General features: G+C 36.7%; 1 protein-coding gene and 1 long non-coding RNA gene across 2 annotated transcripts; both read right to left on the bottom strand.

Moving 5' to 3' along the window:
* Window positions 1–399: 399 nt before the first annotated feature.
* On the bottom strand, window positions 400–2,943 carry LOC105447174. Its single transcript, XR_973996.2, has 3 exons — window positions 2,548–2,943; window positions 1,639–1,736; window positions 400–1,218 (listed from the first exon to the last, which is right to left on the bottom strand). It is a non-coding gene; the product is annotated as an uncharacterized LOC105447174 (long non-coding RNA).
* Window positions 2,944–4,733: 1,790 nt separating this feature from the next.
* LOC105447176 lies at window positions 4,734–13,293 on the bottom strand. The gene is made up of 7 exons (XM_030993585.1): window positions 12,767–13,293; window positions 10,774–10,813; window positions 10,002–10,537; window positions 7,992–8,031; window positions 7,204–7,727; window positions 5,914–5,962; window positions 4,734–5,269 (listed from the first exon to the last, which is right to left on the bottom strand). The coding sequence occupies exons 1-7, from the start codon at window positions 13,213–13,215 to the stop codon at window positions 4,745–4,747; spliced, it is 2,163 nt and encodes a 720-aa protein (XP_030849445.1). The 5' UTR covers window positions 13,216–13,293; the 3' UTR covers window positions 4,734–4,744.
* Window positions 13,294–13,895: the final 602 nt, after the last annotated feature.

Here is a 13,895-nt window from a genome sequence, read left to right as displayed (position 1 = left end):
TTAAAATGTTTTTTCTTGATACAACAGTTCGTCTATATGAAGTTAATTATCATTTTTTTCCTATCAGCTTTGAACGATTTCTAAGAACAACATAAATCCGAGTTGATATATTATTTCCTGCCGGACAAGTCTGTTTTCACTGCAATCACAATGTTCGGTTGTTTCTTTTGAATTTGTTCTTATGCAAAGATTAAGAATATACAGTTGAGGCATAAACAGGTAATTATCAACACAGTGTCATGCCAACAGAACCTCTAGCAAAAGTTCAAAATAGGTCCTCAAATTTGTCCACTGCTGCTCAGATGAATTTGCTTCTTTGAAATTTCCAAATTGATATTTTAAGATTCATCACCATGAACATATAATTATCTATGGAATATAAATTTAGAAACAATAATCTCCATTACAGAATCATAGATTTATAGATCAGTAACAACACTTTAAAAAATAGCAAGATATTAAACTTTAATTCGGATAAGAACTTTAGTTTTATCTTTCAACTGTAATTTTTTTTTTTTTCCTTAAGCAAGATTCTACAATTCTATTTAAAAGAATAGAATTTCTTGGAAGTATCATTGAAAATGTTTAGCAAGAGGACTGGTCGCTTTCTCATTTAACTTCGACTTCCAGTGAAACAGATTTTCAAATGAACTCATCTGAAGATATTAAAAGTGCACCAGTCTCTCTCTCCTCTCTTCTGTTTGGTGCTGTTACTAAATGGACCTTGTGAAGGGTTGCTAAAGTGTAAACAAGATAATACGCTCCCCTCTGTCTGGTGCTGTTACTAAATAGACCTTGTGAAGGGTTGCTAAAGTGTAAACAAGATAATACGCTCCCCTCTGTCTGGTGCTGTTACTAAATAGACCTTGTGAAGGGTTGCTAAAGTGTAAACAAGATAATTATATGTTTATATGAAGATTGAGAAAGCAAGAAAGTTAAGAGTGTTCCTTTAAAATATTACTTGATGAAATCTTACCAATATTCTCATACTCAATGTCAAATTTTAGTACACGGACTGGAGCACTTTCAATATCTTCAGACGAGTTAGTTTGATAATCTGTTTCACTGGAAGTCGTAGTTAAATGAGAAAGCGACCAGTCCACGATCTGTTTAGCATTGTGGTCCTTCTTGCTTAGAGCTGAAAAGGGAGTTTGTATCTGTAGGCTGGCTGATGTTTCATATGAAGCATAATGTTGCAGGGGATTCAAGCTCTGCAGTCTAGAAATTGAAATTGAAAGTTATGTAATACAAATATTAATAAATACTAGTGTAATTTTTCAATCTATCTACAACTTTTGTATTTCTAGTCATGTCAATGTCTTTTATTGGAAAATACATCAAGTAGAAAGATAATATATATATATATATTGATATTGATACAAAAGCAGTTTTAGTTATAACAGATAACAGAGTATTTATTTTTATGCTTTTGAAGAAAAGAAAAAATCGTTACTATTTGTGTATGTTTGATACAATAGATTGGGTAAGATCGGAATTAGACCTCTGACAAGGACTATGAGAAATGTACTTAATTTTTTTCAAATTTTCTTGCTTATTGATTGCTGTAGGGGCGTGGCAATGATGAGAGGTACAAAACATACTAATATTAGATCAATTATGTTAACTGATACCGCTTACCTTTTCAACTTGAAGAGATGGACAAGACCTTAGGTATGAAAGTCCAGATGCCATGAGTTTGCGTTTCATGTAGATGCCACAGATCTTTACTTTGCAACCTTAGATTTGAAACAGAGAAATACATATACCATAAAGAGAGCGAAAATACTTCTCAGAATAATAGTTGTCACTTTACCTAATCTAATGTGTTCAACTGAACAAAAATACATTTTCATCAGTGATTATAATTGTAATTTAAATGTGTTTGGGTCAAACCACTATGTCACTAACCACATTGAAAGTTTTAGAAAATGTGATAATTGTATCAATTGGACTAGGGTCTATGGAACTTGGAACCTTTTTTGTTATAATAAACATTTTGGACTCTTCTTGATTTTGATTTTGATCCCAAACATTTATTTTAAATCTTAATCTTGAATGTGTTGACCTTGAACTTGAGCTTTCATTTGTAATCTGACTCTACAACAGTCTTATCTTAATCTTGGATACTCTGATCTTGAACCAAATCCTATCGTAGAGTCTACAGAGAATTGATTAAAATTAAATAGAAGGGAAATATTTACCTTAAATGGTATATAACAAACAGAAAGCAGCTTACATCGTACATATGCTCGTTAGAGTTTCTTCAATCACATGTTTATACTTTAATTGCTGCCTATTCTACGAACAATATTGATCAAAATCTGGCTGATTTAGTAATTTATCTATGTTTTTGACCTGTAAGGGTTGGCTTCCTCTTAAATTAAGAACACAGAATGTTCAGTTTGTTATTGTAGCATCTAATATCCGGCATCTTAACCCTTTATCATAAATGAATATCAACATTATGTAAAACTCAACAACAAGTTAGTAATTTATTTGTATGTACATGTACATGTAGGTCTAGAAGAAGAAGACAACAAACCTCACCCTTATTGTAATGTCGGTGTTCAAACTTTGCTAAGAAGATCACAAAGGGCCACTTAGCACGGTAGGATCTTGCAGTACACCTTGAATCGGATTACATTATGCAGATCCAAACCCTTTCATCGGGGCCAAGGTAGGATGAGAAGTTAGTCCAGGACGTTGAAGACACGATGGGAGAGAAGTCTTAGACTAGATCTAGAGGTCTTTTTCTTGGATATGATTTCAGGTCCACTCCATCTCCGACTCTGAAGAAAATGAAATGAATGAAAACAAAATATTGAGTTCAATACATGACTCATGAGCCTACTACATAACATTCTACATTTACATGTAGTCTAAAGGCTAACATGTTATATGTAGGCCTAGATTAGATCTAGGTCTAACTCCTGTCAATTTAGATCTCCCAAAAATAGTCTAGATCAAGGACTAAGGGACGAACTCCAACTTCTAACTGATTTAAGTTAGTCCTGCACAAAGGGTGCCATGCAGAGACTAGGTAGACATCTACCCTAGATCTAGTATAATGTAGACTAAATCTACATTAAGATCATAATCAAGATCTAACTTGGTCTTGGGTCTGACACTGTGGAGTCCAATTTTCTTTCATGACATGTACAAAAATGATATTGTTGATTGTTATTATCAACATGAAACAATGTGTACCGCACTGCCTAGACTATATACCGGCAAAAAACAAAGTAGATAATTTGGAATCTAGGCCTAGATCTAGACTAAGCCTAAATCTACAATAATAAGCACTAGATCTAGATCTAGTCTAGTCTAGTCTAGACCTAGATCTAGACTTATCATCAACCATACAACGCGATGATTCCTAAACCCGTGGTAGGCCTAGACTGATTTTGTTATCAAATTCAAGAATAAACTATATTTCTTAATGAATTTGGACCTGTCCTAACCAAATATTTAAGGTCTTCAGACAAGTACAGTTGGACATTCATGCATTTAGATCTATATGAATGGGACGGAAATGCATGAACCGGTGCAATTCGTCCATCTTAACTTAAGTTTAATAGATCTAGATCTATCTCACTTGGGGAATACTTTTAGTTGATATCTATTTCAAATATCGTTCGGTTAAAAATGAGAGGAATACTTTCCTTCTAACAAAATAACAATTTAGTTGTCAACAGAATGATTTTTTTTGAAGAAAACGGAATTTACTTACTTTTCGAGGACCTCTCTTGCAGTAGTTTAGCGACGCAATTTTGTGGTTGATCGATTGACCCAACATCGACTAGCCTTGATTACAGAGCCATTTACATTTAACCTAAAATTTATCAAAATCAATTCCAGTTTAAATTTGATTCGAGGAAAAGTTCAGCTAACGAGCATCAGTTTTAAGCCAAAAGTGATTCGGCCTTAAAAAACCGGGAAAATTAGTTAAATTTCCCCAGCTTGGCATTGTTTAAGCTACGAAAATCCACAAATTCTGAGTCGAAGAGTAAGAGCTGACGTAGGCTTGGGGAGGGGGCATACCTGCCACCTCATGAAACTTGATGTTACTTAGACGATGCATCCGAAAAACGATCTAGAATTATTTTAACAAAGGAAAGTTTGCCTTTAACGGTTCCTTGCAGAGCACGAAACTTTTAAATTCGCTGTATTCGGCGATTCGCCATTCTGCTTTTAAAAAAAGCTAATGCAACCCAAAATATTGATACCGATAGTAAACGCAATGATAATAAATGATAATAATGATGATAGTAGTGGCAACAAAAATGATATTAATAATAATAACAATTATAAACTAGACTTCTAGACCTAAAAGTTATAACAATGATAGAGTCTAATAACTAATAATGAAAATGTATAATAATGATAATTTATTTTATCAGCATATTATTTTGTTTAAAGTCAAAATGGACTAATAAAGACCCTAGGCCTACATTATTGTAACTTCCTACGATTCATACTAATACATGCAACAATACAGGTATTCAAATTCTATTCATTGCGACTGTACATTGAAAATTCTAAAATAACAATTGAGAGCGATAATCAAACAAAACCCATCCTAACTTTCAGTCAAAAACTTGGAGGTTACACCCACGTTTTAACCTTTGCATCCTTTCACGCATTCGTACCATTATGCTTTCTCACGGCAGACTAACCAAACAGGATCGTCTAGGCCTAGGCTAGTAGGATTTTAATCTATTTTATACAAGATTTAAACAAGAACCTACACCAGCTCTGACATCGTCTTCACATGTCTGCAGCACTCTATGAGGTCAACCAAGTCTTCCTCATCTGTGCACTTCACCCAGAACAGACGCAGCCACTGAAGGTTCTTGGTTTGTTCTCTGATCAGTAGACCCAGTCCTCTCATCGTCTCTCTCGATACACTCCTCTTCTCTGATAGGAGTGTGTACGGTGCTGTAAGCTCGATGCGTGTAAGCTGCTGTCCTCCGGTCCGACGAAGACAAGCCGTGATCTGAGGTATGTCTCTCTTTGCATCATCGAAAGTGATATCGATCTCTCTCAAACCAGGAAGCGATGAGAGCAGACCTTCATAGCTTTGTGACGTCACACTCTTAGCTGATAGCTTTGTGACGGATGGAAGCTCAGGAGGAGATGAAGGGAAACTGAGAGAAGAGTCTGAAATGCTGAGATGGTTCAGTGAGGTGAAGGATCTGAGACAGGGCCACATTCTGGCAGTCATCACAGTAGATAGCTGGCAATTCTTTACGAGGAGTCCACACTCGTCCTGGAATTAGAATAGATAATGAAATACAGAGAGACTAAATGGTTACTGAATCACGTTAATGCTGTAATGCGAAACCGGGTACACAGTGAGACCCCCTCCCCCCCTTTTGCATTATATCTTAACGGCGGACATTACATGAATAATTATAACCACAGTATACATAATTGACTGGTAGGGTGAGCAGCCATATAGGGAAAATAATAACGAGGGGAAATATAACTTACTTATGATTTAAAAAAAAATCTTTATCCAGTTAGTATATGTTAAATAATAATGCTAGGTTGCACCTCGTTAACATAAATTAATGGTAATTGTCATATTATACCTTTTTTTTCTCGAGCCGTTCAGTCTTAGTGTTTGGATAGGGTACGTAAAAATACGCTAATTTTACCATAATATGTTCAAACAGTTCAATATAACCATCGACAACTGACGGGAAGAGAAATATGCTAATTACAATCGTAACAATCAAAATCACGAGACAGAATGTGGCCCAATCACCCCTTTGAATCTGTAAGAGCTATCTTCGATTGTATTACTTGAAAATGAACACTTATTTGGGTTTTCCGGTCAGGCGCAAATAGTAAATTGCTTTCCTAAATGTTGGTAGTCGTATATAGTATTAGTATAAGATATCTGCCTACCTGGTCACCCGATTTTCCATCGTATGCAAAACATCCACCGTCAAGAGACCTATAGTATTTGATATAGAGAGTTGAAAGCGACAAACGAAAAAAATTAACACAAACAACAATGGGAATTTGTGGGGGGATTCATGACATAACATCGATATCGGACATGGCCTGCGAGTACCGTATGGTACTAACATGCATAAGGTCCTGGGCCCGTATTCAATTCAATACTTAAGTACAAAATTTAAGCTTTTTACTTAGTATTTGGCTTACCTAAAATACTTAGCCAATTTTGGTATTTAATTCACACTTTTGGCTAAGTATTTTACTTTCAATTTAAGTCAGCTCCCTACCAGACGCAAGCCAATTATTTGGAGGCCTTGATTGGCAGGCATATGGTTTTCTTACGCAGTATTATAGCCTGCGCGCATTTATATCAGCGCGCATTTATTGGAATGCGCATTACTTTTAATTGACCGTGAGACGTCACAATGCTTATCAGTAAATATTTTACTTAGAATTTTGTATGACTTAAGTTTAAGTCTAAAATGCGATTTGAATACGAGATAAGCAAATTACTTAGTAAATGTCTTACTTATGCTAAGTATTGAATCGAATACCGGTCCTGGGGAGTTGAAGATATATATATATATATATAACAAATATATCATTTATCAATCAATCTATCAGGCTATAGTTCATCAAGACGTTGGACATAGTCCTCCTCATAACATTTCCATTCTCGTTTGTCTATAGCTATTCTAGTCCAAGAGATCATTTAGACTTTCAACAAATATAGCATTACAACCAATGGCATACATTGTGAATAGTGCCATGGGAAATGCGAGTTGAAAGAAAATAACTGCCTAAAAATGTGTAAATGTTTAAATTGTCAGTTTGGGATGCAAATAAGTAAGGATATAAGAAAAATATACCCTATGATTCCCACCCCACCCCACCACCGCGAGGAGCCCTTGAGCTGGCTGGGGCAGATGAGAGGATTCCCATGGGAAATTATCGCATGGACTTTTTAAGAGTATTTGCATGCCCCCTCCTTTCATCTAACCAATTTAAAATTTATTTTTTTATTTACAGCAGTTTGTGAAGTGTGATTATTTTTTACTGATCTTGAATTGATTTTTCAAAGACATTAACATACTCGATACAATTTTGATAAGACAAAATCACACAAAAGCAAAGCTATTATTCACTTTTTACAGTTTACATTACAGTTAGACTTTCTGTTTAATTTTGTCTACTTTAATTTCATTGAGAAATGTATGAAAATCTACTTGAACTCACTGTAAATGCAGTCTATCCAATGCTTTCAAATATGTTGACGACTCGACAAGTTCAACCAAGTCTTCTTCGTCCAAGCACTTTATCCCGGACAGATTTAGCCACTGTAGGTTCTTGGTTTGTTCTCTGATCAGCAGACCCAGTCCTCTCATCGTCTCTCTCGATACACTCTTCTTCTCTGATGGGAGTGATGACGCTGCTCTAAGCTTGATGTGTATGAGCTGCTGTCCTCCGGTCCGACGAAGACAAGCCGTGAACTGAGGTATGTCTCTCTCTGCATCATCGATAGTGATATCGATCTCTCTCAAACCAGGAAGCGATGAGAGCAGACCTTCATAGCTTTGTGACGTCACTCTCTTAGCTGATAGCTCTGTGACGGATGGAAGCTCAGGAGGAGATGGAGGGAAACTGAGAGAGGAGTCTGAGATGCTGAGAGAGTCCAGTGAGGTGAAGGATCTGAGGCAGCACCACAGCTTTGTGGTCATCTCAGTAGATAGCTGGCATTGCTCTATCTCAAGCCTAGTATTCTGCAATAAATATAAACAGACATACTTGTCACTTTTATTTACATTGAATTGAATATTGAGAATAAACGTGTGGACATACAGATTCCCACGTCAGTGAAGCTGAACTTACAAGTATTACGTTTATATTTTGAGAATTAATTGAGTTATTTCAAAAACAAAAATGCAACTGTTTTGCAATTTCCTTTAATAGTAAAATTCAGAGGATATCCCTTTGTTGAATATTTCAAAGTGAATGCATGCACCCGTATACCAAAAGTCACTCACCTGGACGTTGTTCTTTTTGTGTAGAGTACCACCTCCACTCCTACAAAGAATATTTGAAAAGGAATGAGGGAAAAAATGTGATTCTTGAAAGCAAATATTGGGAAATGATATTACATTAATAAAGAATGCAAGTGAATTATGCATCCCCTCTTTACAGAGGTAAATGAAAGCAACAATACTAACATAACAATAATGATAATAATCATATTATAATAATGGTAAAACAGTAAGAAATATAATCATGATAATGATATCAATACTAATAAGAACATCCATGAAATACCATTTTAATACATTGTTTGGTGTTCATGCCGTCTTAAAATTAAAAAAGCGACATTAACACAAAGATCTGCAGTGACAAAAGTTTGCAGAGTTTTTTGAAAATATTAGAAAATGTGATATTTGATCCATGATTTCCCATATTTTACAAAAAATGTATATATTTCAATTATTAGCAAATAGGCTGCCAAGTTTTTTAACTACAAATTGGTGCTACTTCAAAAACAAAATCGTCAAATGATTCTGGAGATATCGCGATCTAAAATTCGATGTCGGATTGGCGTGCGCGCTGCAACTCACGAAAAAGTCTTAAAAACAACGAGACCTTAATACTTCGTGCACGGAGGTTTAGTTTATCGAAAAATTCAATCAATGAAATGTAAGATAATTTGATATTTTGCAAGGAAAAATATCATACAATCAGTTACTACCAGGGCGGCAATGTTTAGGGGGAGGGGATCGTCTCCCCCCCCCCCCCGGACAATTTGAAAAAGTGCACACACAAAAATGTATAGCAAATGCTGACTACCGACTGCAACACTTTTTTCTTTGTTAGGATCTGAAGGGCCCAAGAGTGCATTGTTTGGACTAGATCTAGGCCTAGATCTAGGCCTAATCAAAATGAAAAAAAATCTTCTCGCTCGGTCGCTAGCTACAGCCCCTCGCATAATGTCCTTCAAAATGTACAAGTCAATATTGCAGAAAATGTGTATTTCGTTGGTATCACGTAAGCACAGTTTATAGTTTACATTGTATGTGTACAATATTAAGATAAATGTAGATCTAGATCTAAGTTAGATCAGTGCTAACAAAATTAATATTTCGCTCGCTCTTTTTATTGAATTTTATTTTTTAAGGAGTCCCTTCCAGCCTGGTTATACAAATATTGTCGCCTGAATTCCTAAGGGGAAATGGTGCCCATCTTTCTAAAAAATAGTATTATTAAGTCAAACTCAAGGTCCTTCGTTACATGACTAGACCTAAAAAGTTAGATCTAGACTAGATCTAATTAAATTTTACTAAAAATTGACCTAGTCTAGGTCTAGAGATCTAGGCCTAGAATCTACTAAATATTTACAACCCTTCGCCTCGGACTGCACACTAATTACCGGCAATGTAAAGGGGAAGTATGAAAAAGCATTTACTATAATACTGTAATGTTTTAATACAACAAAACTTCAAAAACATGTGAAAGTGTAAGGGGGAAGTCACTTCCGTCACCTTCACCCCTCTCGTTCACTAGATCTAGGGTCTAACTTAGATCTAGACTTAGGTCTACTCCCTCGCACTTTGTCGCCCCGGTCATGAAAAGAAATCGCCGCCCCTGGTTGGTACCAATACCATTTTTTATTTAGAATTTTGATGACATTTGCTCTCAAAATAAAGATTTACAAACCCTTGTCGGCAAGTTCATGTTTTTTTCTCGGAACGGACGCAAAAGACTACAACATTTGCCGATCTTTTGTCAATATTTGTCTAATTTCACCTCAAATTCAATTTCGTCTCTCGGTAATTTTAGGTTTCTCTTTCCATTAGGCCTAACTTTTAGTGATATCATTATCAGACTTTCGAAATCTTACCGATTTTTTGAGATAGCGAACTATGGTCACACCACCATACATCAATAAAGATCTAGACCTAGAGCTAGATCTAATATGCCCTAGGCCTAGTAGTAGATCTAGTACTACTACTAGGTCTAGTAGTAGTAGTAGTACTAGTAGTACTACCTACCCCGAATTCAAGTACGTTAGTTGTTTAGTCTTGACAAACAGGTCCACCAAGGCTTCTTCGTCTCTGCCCTTCACCCCGGACACATGCAGCCGTTGTTGGTTTTTGGTTTGGTCTTCAAATAGAAGACTAAGCCCTCCAATTGTCTTTCCTGATTCAATTTTCCTGTCTGTGGTGAGTGCTGTCAAGGCGTGTAGTCTGATATGAACAAATAACTGTTCAACCATAGCCCTAGCCTGATTCGTAGGCCTGGATGCGGTGGTGATCTGGAAAGTGTTGCTCGTCTCTGCAACATCGATAGAGACATCGATATCTCTCACTCCAGGTATCGATGAGAGCACTCCTTCGTAGCATTGTGACGTCACTCTTTCGGCTGATAGGTTTGTGACGGATGGAAGCTCAGGAGGAGATGGAAAGAAACTGAGAGAGGAGTCTGAGATGCTGAGCTGTTTCAGTGAGGTAAAGGATCTGAGGCAGGACCACAACTTGTCGGTCATCTCAGTAGATAGCTGGCACTGCTGTATCTCAAGCCTAGTATTCTGCAATGAATTGCAAACAGACAAACTTGTCACTTTTATATACATCACAGAATCCCACGTCAGTGAAGCTGAAATTACAAGTATTACATTCATATTCCGAAAATTAATTGAGTTCTTTCAAAAACAAAAAAATGCAACTGTTTTGCAATTCCCTTCAATAGTAAAATTCAGAGGATATCCCTTTGTTGAATATTTCTAAGTGAAATGCATGCACCCGTATACCAAAAGTCACTCACCTGGACGTTGTTCTTTTTGTGTAGAGTACCACCTCCACTCCTACAAAGAATATTTAAAAAGGAATGAGGGAAAAAATGTGATTCTTGAAAGCAAATATTGGGAAATTATATTACATTAATAAAGAATGCAAGTGAATTATGCATCCCCTCTTTACAGAGGTAAATGAAAGCAACAATACTAACATAACAATAATGATAATAATCATATTATAATAATGGTAAAACAGTAAGAAATATAATCATGATAATGATATCAATACTAATAAGAACATCCATAAATTACCATTTTAATTACATTGTTTGGTGTTCATGCCGTCTTAAAATTAAAAAAACGACATGAAAACAAAGATCTGCAGTGACAAAAGTTCGCAGAGTTTTTAGAAAATATTAGAAAATGTGTTATTTGATCCATGATTTCCCATATTTTACATAAATTTATTTAATTCAATTATTAGAAACTGGACGGCAAAGTTTTTAACTAAAAATTGGTGCTACTACAAACAAATTATCGTCAAAGGATTCCGGAGATATCGCGATCTAAAATTCGATGTCGGATTGGCGTGCGCGCTGCAACTCACGAAAATGACTTTACTTCGTGCACGGGGGTTTAACATCTGATTTATCGAAAAATCCATTCGATCAAATGTAAGATAATTTAATATTTTGCAAGGAAACTATCATACATTCAGTAACTACCAGGGGCGGTGATATTTAGAGGGAGGGGATTAATTCCCCCCCTCCGGAAAATTTGAAAAAGTGCACACACAAACATGTATAGCAAATGCTGACTACAGACTGCAACACTTTTTCTTTGTTAGGCTCTGGAGGGCCCAAAAGTGCAGTGTTTGGACTAGGCCTAGGCCTAATAAAAATGCAAACATCTTCTCGCTCGGTCGCTAGCTAAAATCCCTCGCATAATGTCCTTCAAAATGTACAGGTAAATATTGTAGAAAATCTGTATTTCGTTGGTATCACGTATTAAAGCACATCACACTGTATCTTTACAAGATTAAGAGTTTAATAGGAATAGGCCTATACAAATAGATCAGTGCTAACAAAATTAATATTCCGCTCGCTCCTTTTTAGTAAGTTTGATTTGTTAAGGAGTCCCTTCCAGCCTGGTTATACAAATATTGTCGCCTGACTTTCTAGGGGGAAATAGTGTAGACTAGGCCTAAAACCAAATTTTCTAAAAAATAGTATTAGATCTATTAAGTCAAACTCAAGGTCCTTTGTCTAGACCTAGATTCTACTTCTAGACTAGATCTAATTAAAGTTCACTAATATTTACAACCCTTCGCCTCGGACTGCACACTAATTACCGGCAATGTAAAAGTGAAGTGTGAAAAAAGCATATTGCTTGTTTGTATACTATAATACTGTATTGTTTTAATAGGCTACATCAAAACTTCAAAAACATGTGAAAGTGTAAGGGGTAGCCCTAGGCCCTAGACCTAGATCTAGTCACTTCCGTCACCTTCACCCCTCTCGTTCACTAGATATAGGGTATATGCTCCCTCGCACTTTGTCGCCCCCGGTCATGAAAATAAATCGCCGCCCCTGGTTGGTACCACTTTTTATTTAAAATTTTGATGAAATTTGCTCTCAAAATAAAGATTTACAAACCCTTGACCTTGTCGGCAAGTTCATGTTTTTGTTCGGAACGGACGCAAAAGACTGCACAATTTGCCGATCTTTTGTCAAAGACAATAGTTTACTAGGCCTAAAGTTAGAGTCTAATTTCACCTCCAATTCCATACAAAAATTCGTCTCTCGGTAATTTTAGGTTTTTCTTTCCATTAGTGATATCAGAATTTCGATATCTTACCGATTTGTTGACATAGCGAACTATGGTCACACTACCATAGACCTACATCAATAAAGATCTAGATCTAGACCTAGAGCTAGATCTAGTACTTAGTAGGCCTAACCCTACTACAACTTCAAGGCCTATTACTTATTAGGCCTAGAGTCTAGACCTAGTCATTTTTACCCCGAATTCAAGTACGTTAGTTGTTTAGTCTTGACAAACAGGTCCACCAAGGCTTCTTCGTCTCTGCCCATCACCCCGGACACATGCAGCCGTTGTTGGTTTTTGGTTTGGTCTTCAAATAGAAGACTAAGCCCTCCAATTGTCTCTCCTGATTCGATTTTCCTGTCTGTGGTGAGTGATGTCAAGGCGTGTAGTCTGATATGAACAAAGAACTGTTCATCCATAGCCTGATTCGTAGGCCTGGATGCGGTGGTGATCTGGAAAGTGTTGCTCGTCTCTGCAACATCGATAGAGACATCGATATCTCTCACTCCGTGTATCGTTGAGAGCACTCCTTCGTAGCTTTGTGACGTCACTCTCTCAGCTGATAGCTCTGTGACGGATAGAAGCTCCGGAGGAGATGGAGGGAAACTGAGAGACGAGTCTGAGATGATGAGAGTATGTAACATCGAAAAGGCATTGAGGCAGGACCAAAGTCCACTCGTCACGTCGGTAGTTAGAGTAGATCCCTCGAACTTTACTGTCCTAACCTGGTGTTCAGACACAGAGAGAGGGGCGGGGGGGGGGGGGGGTGGTGAAGAGAAAGAGAGATAGAATCAAATAGTCAGAACAGTTGATGAAAATATCTATTTCATCTCTAGTCCATAATCTGGCCTGTTCTTATATTTCATCTCTATAATATTCTCTGCACTTACTTCGAGCCGCCCAAGATGGCGTTATCAACGAACTAGTACATCATGCCTTTTAGCCGGGGGTAGAAGTCCAAAGATCACGTCATAGATTCTGAACTATCTAATGTCTTTTTTTGGTGGTAATCATTAACCCGAGGTCTTAGTACGGCCGGGGGGGGGGCATTATGTCCCCCCCCCCCCTTAAGATCTCGGCCGCGAAGCGGCCGATCACCGCGAAAATGTGAAGTGAAGTGTATAGAATAATATGATAATTTCAAATTTTTGAAAATTCACTCATTTGCATATTTATGGTAATGTACGCAAATAAAGTCATAAAAATCACATTTTTACCCATAAGTCATTCCTTTTCACTACATATATTCATTAGACCATTCTGAATAATAAAACAACAACATATTTTGGAAGAGCCAGCTTATTCCTTATGTTATCCGTTGTTT

Source organism: Strongylocentrotus purpuratus, unplaced genomic scaffold, assembly GCF_000002235.5.
Source record: "Strongylocentrotus purpuratus isolate Spur 01 unplaced genomic scaffold, Spur_5.0 spur5_scaffold_20, whole genome shotgun sequence".
In the NCBI taxonomy this organism is placed as follows: Eukaryota; Metazoa; Echinodermata; class Echinoidea; order Camarodonta; family Strongylocentrotidae; genus Strongylocentrotus; species Strongylocentrotus purpuratus.
The sequence above is the reverse complement of the archived record's forward strand: the minus strand, read 5'-3'. Positions and strand labels throughout refer to the sequence as shown.

Bases quoted from the DNA above. Each gene is read 5' to 3' on its own strand.
- LOC105447176 (XM_030993585.1), bottom strand. From the start codon at position 13,215: ATGTTACATACTCTCATCATCTCAGACTCGTCTCTCAGTTTCCCTCCA. The intron at 10,538-10,773 runs GTGAGTGACTTT...AATTCATTGCAG, and splicing joins ACAAAAAGAACAACGTCCAG to AATACTAGGCTTGAGATACA. The intron at 7,728-7,991 runs GTGAGTGACTTT...TATTTATTGCAG, and splicing joins ACAAAAAGAACAACGTCCAG to AATACTAGGCTTGAGATAGA.